The sequence below is a fragment of the Brachionichthys hirsutus genome, chromosome 21, assembly GCF_040956055.1.
Source record: "Brachionichthys hirsutus isolate HB-005 chromosome 21, CSIRO-AGI_Bhir_v1, whole genome shotgun sequence".
Classification (NCBI taxonomy): domain Eukaryota; kingdom Metazoa; phylum Chordata; class Actinopteri; order Lophiiformes; family Brachionichthyidae; genus Brachionichthys; species Brachionichthys hirsutus.
Window position 1 is genome coordinate 1,758,643 of NC_090917.1, and position 8,036 is coordinate 1,766,678.

Genomic DNA, 8,036 nt, shown 5'->3' on the forward strand with positions numbered 1-8,036 from the left:
GACTGCGTTCACGTGCACAGACCCACGGGAACAGTCGGGACAATTGTGTCCACTGCAAACAAGAGCAGCTTGGATTCCAGCGTGGAAACCGTTTGCACGAGCCCAGAACATGTGACACGAGCAGATTCTACAGAATTCAGATGTGGGAGCCAAAATCATTCAATGCTAATTAATATAATTTTTTCATTTGGATGAAAGAAAATGAAAACGCATCCTGGAACGGCTCCTGCTGATGTTTGCCACCAGGTGATTAAGCATGTTGCTGAACGTCTCGGCTTCTGTTGGGAACCGCCGCGTCTATTTAAACAGCAGGGTGAATCCGTGGAATTGGCAGAGGCGTGGCTGCGTGCTTATCGAGGGCCATCGCCTCTTATGACTCCGGTGCGTCGAGTCTGCGCAGCCTCTGAATGGACGCAGGCGTCGCCATCGGCCCGTCAACTGCAGCTGTCCAGGAGAGGGAGCGAAGCGCTTTACCGAAGAGGGTGAAATCCAGTCCGAGTGCAGCTGTGTCCCACTGTCCTCGGCGGCCCACTATGTGGGCACGTGATGGGTGAGGAGGAGGAAGAGCGAGAGGAATGAGGCAGTAGCACGGGAGGTCGGTAGGTCTTCCTCCACTTCCCTGTGGTTGGAGGTAACGCACAGTGTGGTCAGAGGCCTTGGGTGGTCACCCCAAAACGTTCCACACTAAAAAAGATGCTGAAACGGTGTTCCAAGTACATTCTAGACAGTCCACACATCAAAGCCCCCCCCCCACAAAGAGCACATTTAGGCTGAAAGTAAAACCGAGAAAACAGAAAGAACGAGCATCAGCATTATCCGCTGTGGCCTGGTGGACGTTGCTGCAGCGCAGAAGGTCTGATCTCGCTTTTGACCTCCTCCCATTGAGGTTAATGCACATTCCCAGCTGCTGCAGGCCGTCGTAAAACCATGCGAACAACCATCTCAGCCCCCCCCCCCCCTCACGTAGCACATACACCTGACTGAAACGTCATCACAATCTCAGGGCCGAAGTGAAATGCGAGGTTGGGGATTTGACGGAGGCCCGGAGAGGTCCGTCCCCCCCCCCCCCCCCCCCCCCACACATGGGATTCCACTGAGACTCAGCTCTCTGTGTCGTGACCAAATTGGGAACCATGTGACCTCTGTTTGTTTGCATGCCCGTCTCAATTTCTGCTCTCGCGAGTTCCAAGTTAAGGAAAGTCACACCAACGAGACGAGCCGACGACCAGAAAGATGGAAAAGACAAACATTTTGTCACTCAAAATGAAGACGATCCCGATGCGTCCGCGTAACGACACAGTTGAGATGCCGGGAAGGATCGGTCTCCTCAAAGCGCTGACAAAGGCCCCTTTCTACTTCGGTGAACATTTTGTACAAAAAAAGAGAACAATTTAAGAGATTGTGAGGACTTGTCCGCCAGATGCCTTCGGCATTTCAGAGGGAGGAGGAGGGCGAAGGGGTTGGAAAATGCCGTCGGAACAAAAAAGCCATGGTTGCAAATGCCTTTTTCCGCCTTGTAGTGGCGAATCTGAATCCTCCTTTGACTTTTGTTCGGCCCGAATGAGCGAAAAGTCAAGAATTCAGACTGGGTGTGTGTGTGTGTGTGTGGTGTGTGTGTGTGTGCAAAATAAGAGAGAATGTTATTACATTCTGCACAAAAATGCGTCTGATGGTCAGGAGCATGCCATAGATGGCGAACAATGGCGCCAAAATGTGCTGAATTTGACAAAACCACAAACGGGCTTTTCTTAGAGCTTTTTGCAGAGGTCACCTTGAGAAGTCAACACGCGAGGAAGAACGGCGTCGTACAGAAGAAGTCCACAGGACTTTACTCATTTCTTCCTCTCTGTCTAATTAGAAGCTGCTAAATGGCAGCGGGGCTTTAAGGGTCGCGTTGCGGCAGGGCGTGTCCGACATGAGAACATGCCTTCGGATCAATCCGATACCTCTCTCGACGCACTCTGGCCTTTTGGCATCATGCGACGGGAATGCAGAGCTGCGGAACGCAGTAACCTCAGCCGTGTGTGTGTGTGTGTGTCAAACGCACGAGCGCCGCGTAACTCGTGTTACTACGCAAGGACACGTTTACTAGATTAAAGCAAAATTACGCTCGGAGCAGCCGCTTGTCTAACGAGATGTTGAATGGAAGGATGAGGATTGATTGATCGATTGTGGTTTCCAATCACAAAGAGTCGCCAAATCATTTTAATTAAACTGCAGTCATTTAAGTCAAAGAAGAAGAGCAGAGCGGTTCTGCTCCAGTTTCAACATGGCAGGGCCCCCTCCCCTCTTGGAGGCTACAGTATAACAGTGTCCGTTTGGACTCTGCAGCCCCGGACCCACTTCCAAGCCTTGTTCCCATGCTGCCAAGGTACAGCTGTGCACAGTCTCCCCATAAACACGGACAGACACCTCTTTGTGTGCGAGGACACAGACCACGACAAGCGATGTAAAAAGGCTACAGAGAGAGTCTCAGCCAACGGAACATTTCGCAAAGTGATTAAAAGGGAACGACGATGGAGGGATGTGGAAAAGCGGCGCTAGAGCGTTGAGAATGAAAGCGGGAAAACTGAAGGAAATCATAGGTTTTGAGGCGGAGACGCTAGCGTCCTCGTGCCCTTCATTCTCGTCTCATTGACTGTGATCCTCGGTGCAAGTTTTGCGCATCGGGCGGCCACATGTCGAACATGCCTCATCTCCACGCCGTCACTCCGAAGTGGCGTTAACGTGAGGAATGCATCGTCCTTCCCTCGCGACTAAGGCTCCAGATATTCCTCTGACCGTTACTTGCATGATTGTGAGTCACTGCGCAACCATTTGAAGTTTCTACCACTCACATCCTGTCTCGCCTATGACAAGCACAAGCTGCATTTTCCCTAATTTGGGGTGGAGGTGTGTGTGTGTGTGTGTGAGAGAGAGAGAAAAGGTTTAGTTGCAGCTGAGCTACAAGCTGGTGTTGCAGTACCCTGGTCTGACCAGCAGGGGCGCTGTTCTGCAAGGACCGACAGCTCCAACGTACGTCACCTTTTGGAATTTTGGAATCGCTCGAGCTTGCAAAAAAGGGCCGTTAAGAAAAATGGAAAGTGCATCGACGGCACGGAAGCAGTCCTTGATATGACCCTGATTTCTGACTGCAGAAACAGGCAGCGCTCGTGGACTGTTTCCTCTGCAGGCCTCCCGTGTCCTGCCCTGGCCCGGCCTCTCCTCCGCTCTGCTGCACGCCACACAGTGGCTCCAGTGGAATGTGATGACCGCGGCCCGGACAAAGCCCTGCATTCATGGCCCCTCGTCCCACTCTGGAAGTTAACGACTGGGAGCCTTGATCACATTGTGGTGGGGGGGGGGGGGGGGGTGACCAGAATCCACTTTGCCCCCCCCCCCCCCCCATGAGGACTGGCCACCACACATGCTGTACACACCTCCATCTGATTGCTGTTTCCTGCAGGGCGATTGGAGGTAGAATTAAATCGTCCACACTGGAAAGAAATACTATAAACGCATCTTTCGCCATGGTAACAGGAGATTTCAGACAAAGGCTGTATGGTGTGCGGGGGGGGGGGGGGGGGGGGGGGCAACAGTAAGAATCTGAGTCATTGCGTGGATGGAAATGCCAACCCCAGTGCCGGGTCACGGATAATCCCTTTAGACCAGATAACATGCATCATCTGCCGCCTGCCTGCTCGTCTCCCTCTCTACTTCCTCTGTCTGAATATCCAAATCAATTATCCATTCGCTTTAGAGCCTGCAGAGCACTCTATGCCTCCAGATGCCCTTCTACTAAAGTTGAACACGGTCAAGCACAGCGAGTTACCATGGAACCCCCCCCCCCCCCCCCCCCAGAGGAACACGCACAAAGGCAAGAAACTGTTTTCAGATTTTATCAAAAGCACGCGGTCAAGTTCTGTCAACACACTACCTGGTACTGCTGGGGGGGTAAAAAAGCCTCAGAGATAAGCAGAGTAACTCGAAAGGTGAAGGTGCCGATACCAGAAGAGAGGAAGCGTCGTGCATCAGCGACGAAGGCTCCAATGATTTGCACCAATCAGGTTTAATGATTGATTTCCTCTCCCGTGTTCCTCCTGCCTTCCAAACAGACATTTAGAGCTAGACAGAAAGCCGGGCGTCTGGTTTACCCGCTGAGAGTATAAACTTAACAGAGAGGAAGCCTCGGAGCGACATTGATGGCGGGTTGGAGCAGGAAGCTTGACCCGTGGGTGGAATGGGTGAGGGGGGGGGGGGGGGCGAAGGAGTAGAAACGCCAGGGACTTGAGGGGGGGAAAGACGGAGGCGCGTTTTCATGGATGAGGATGTTTAGAAAACACTTCTGGCCTCGCCCTCTTGCGTATTCCTTCCTGATAAGCAGCCATAGGATGTGTGAATGTGTGTGTGTGTGTGTGTGTGTGCGTGTGTACGCAGCAGTCTCTACCTGACGCTTCCTGATCGTAAATGCGTGCAGGTTGCATTGTTCAGTGTTTGTGTTGGGGGCGGAAAAAAAGGACACGAGGATAAATGTGGAAACAGGTCTCTCTTACAGATCGATGTAATTCAATCCCCCTGTGCAGTCAGGTGACATAGCAGACGGGGGGGGGGGGGGGCTTAGGTGCAACACTTCTTTTGTGCATGCATCCTTTGTGGGTCTCATCCCAGCTGAAGCTGAAATTAGAAAGACGAAGACTTTATGATGCTTTGTTTACTTGGAAGCGCTTCTCCATCAGACACCGGCAGCTCTGTCCAGGAGACGACTTTCACTCGAGGGCTGCGTTTTCATGCTTTTTCAGGGTGTATTTATAGCAGCTGAGATCAGGGCATGCAGAGGCATGCGGGGTGGGCTTTCTCCAACCGAGCCATGTTAAGCGATGCTAAGGCCATAGGGGTGGAGCAGCGACATAACATTCTATTCTAAATCCAAACCTCCTTGTTTATGACAAAAGTATCCCGACCAGGAGCCGCAAAAAAGAGCTTGCAGAGCGGCCTCTTTGAAGTCGCCGCCCGGCTCTGCCCTTTTGCGGAGGTTTCTGGAGAGAAACCCGCAAGCCAATCGCTATTGCAATCAATACTGAGCACGCAGTTATGATTTCGCAGAGGAGTGCACGTTAACATTTGGATGCGTCTGCAGGCTGATGCTATGGATTAAGTGGAGCCACGAAGATGATGGTGGGGATAAGCTGCAGATAATAATACCTGTAAGTGATCTCTTCTTGTGTCTAAGACAAGAAGAGATCAGAACACTGTTAAAAACTGTTAAAAAGTTTAAATGTATACTTTAAAAGAACCGATATGAGCATACAGCGGAAACAAGGCTATCGTGTTTCCAGCTTGGACCAGATTGGAGTAAATGATCCTCATTTCCAAAGGGAGGTAACACAACACAGATTATTATTCTGTGCTACAGGGAGGGGGGGGGGGGTTGTCGGGACTCTTCCTGTGGCATGAATCTTTAAATAGGTGATTGTAATCCATACAGGTGAGCTATCTGATGCCTGGAAACGAACAAGAACTCCTCTGCTCGGGAGACGAAGCTCAGATTTCTCACCTTCTGTCAAAAATGTGACTTTTAACTACGGAGTTATTCATGATTTTGGCAACGGATTCTAAATTTGTTGCTGTTATTTGACCATGGGCCAAGAAGAAAAATAAACCAAGAAGACCAAGAAGAAAAAATAAATTATAGAGATTAAAATTGCACCAAGACTCTGGCGAAAGGCCCTGCTCATATATTTTTTTGCGGTAAGTAAAAGCACCTGCTCAACAGCAGATCTGAAAGTCCCCAGCCGAGTGTTTCGGTTGCCTACGGCAACTGCTTCTTTGTCAACAGACATCTTGGACAAGCCAGCTCCTCCAGCCCATTGGCTGGCGGAATGAATGACTTCCAAACTTGTCTATCTATTATGCATGCCAGTGCAACTTTAGTGAGTTCTTGAGCTCATTTCCAGGTAAGCACACCTGAGAGGTAGCACGACACCAAAGGCTCCGGGAATGCGGAATGCGAGTTGAGCTCTGGTCAGGTTGGTAAGCATTTGTTTTATATTTTGGCTTTTCTATCTAATGTGAAGTGTTTAAAATTGTTGCTTGTGTTTGAATACGAAGCCCTTTGGTGGTGGTAGGGGGGGGGGGCATACATGGAGCTGATTGGATCCACGCTGACAGCCACATATGCTCGGCCAAAGACCAGCAACTTCCTTCCTGCCATATCAACCATGGCATCAAGCTACCGCAACACCCAGCCCATGACCATGAACCCCAGTGCCAACCTGTGGAGGCCCAACAGCTTCTATAAAAGCAGCAGCACCCCCCGAATCTCTCCATGGCGCACAGAGACAATTTAGACCTGGTACGAGCCAAGACCATGTTCTACCCCTCGAACAGGACCGTGTTGACCACCCGCTACACTCCTGAGGATTGGTACAAGTCCAACCAAACAACTACAGGAATCCGACTCTTCCCGGAAAAGTGCGGAGAGACTAAGGAAAGACACCATCAGGCTGATCCAGGACAGGGAGCAGCTGACCAGGCGAACCCAGGAGAATACCAGCAAAAACCTTGGAGAGCGGCTCAATGACATCGTCTTCTGGAGGTCCGAGCTGAGCCATGAGATGATAACATGGTGACGGAGATATCGGCCCTCGCCGAGGTCAAGAGGAGGCTAGAGAGAGCCTTTGCAGAGACTGAGGGGCCCCTTCAGGTGAGGCGGAATGACTGTACTTATATGAGCGTCGTCGTTACCTGAACCTGAATATTTCAACTTCTACAAGGACAAACTGGATTTGGATTTCCAGTTTAATTCTGGCAACATTATCTGTTAGCTGAAATGCTAGTGGTCGTTTTGTGTCACCCAGAGTGTCACCTCTGCAGCCAGACTTCTGGGCCGAGGTCATGTGACAAAAGGTGTTCTTAGAGACTTGTCCAGGTAACTGGAGAATGCAGGTGTGACAGTGTTGCTCTATGCAAACTGGAAATCTTCACACGCAGTCCAGCTTTATCATTCATGCTCTCGTTTGTTCCTCGTCTGTCACAGTGAGCGTTTTACTCAGTGCCACTGTCCAAACCTTTGTACTCACTTTGTCAATAGGTGTCTCAAGAGTGTTTGTACCACAGAGAGAAGCGGATGTCCATCGATCTGGTCCATGACCACGTCGAGAAAGGTCTCATGAAGGTAAATGTAAAGCGTGTCGTACCAGCTCGTAAAGGGATATGCGTGGGTTTATCCAAGCTTTCTATTTACACTGCAACAAGGAAGTGGAAGTCATCAAGTCAAGTCAGGAAAGGATGAGGCGACATCTGGACAGAGCCATCGCTCAGCTAGCGTAAGTCCGGAAACCCGGTTACCAAACGGTTCTTTCTAATGGTTCTTTACATGCTTTGTTTCTAATTCGACCCGGGCGAGGCAGGTCGAACCGAGCTGCCCAGCACGAACTGGAAATAGACATGAGCGACAAAGTGACCGCTCAGAGGATCGATGGCAGGTGTCACCACCTGAGGAACACATCGGATGGTATCGGCTACTACAGAGGGATTGACAGACTGGACCCATCGTGAGTATCGTTTCCCGCGATTAAATATTGACATCAAACAGGTGCTATCGCTTTTTCATGTTTGATTAAAACGGCTTGGGAGTAATGATCTAGAGTAAGGCGACGAGGTGCTTGGGACATTCGGTAGCGTCGGGTAAGTCGATTGCCTCAGAGAAATGAAAACGGTTCATGTTGCAGAGAAGAAGAAGCCCTTCCCAAGTCCAAGAACAATTAAGGCGAGAGAGAATTACAGTAGCAACTATGTGACGCTAAATACAAACATCAGAAAGCAAACACGTTAGCAATGACAATGCTAAAGCAACAATAGCTTTTCTCTGACAATGTCTTGAAAAGACTCAGCAATAAACTCGTCTTACTTCTCAATTTAAAAGTTACATAGACATACCTTTAGTCAATGCTTGCCTTTGCAAACTAGTCTAATAAAGGTAATTACCACTCACACTGCACAAGTTATCCAGAAAATTATGGCAGACAGTTATCAATTCAATAGTGGCCCCGCTATTA

At 50.0% G+C, this 8,036-nt stretch overlaps 1 protein-coding gene across 1 annotated transcript; it reads left to right on the top strand.

Moving 5' to 3' along the window:
* The first annotated feature begins 6,119 nt into the window (after nt 1–6,119).
* Nucleotides 6,120–7,536, top strand: tekt3 (tektin 3). The gene is given in 7 exon segments (XM_068754827.1): nt 6,120–6,288; nt 6,291–6,414; nt 6,416–6,591; nt 6,594–6,682; nt 7,070–7,153; nt 7,234–7,304; nt 7,389–7,536. Coding segments are annotated over 7 exon segments (861 nt in total).
* The last annotated feature ends 500 nt before the right edge of the window (nt 7,537–8,036 follow it).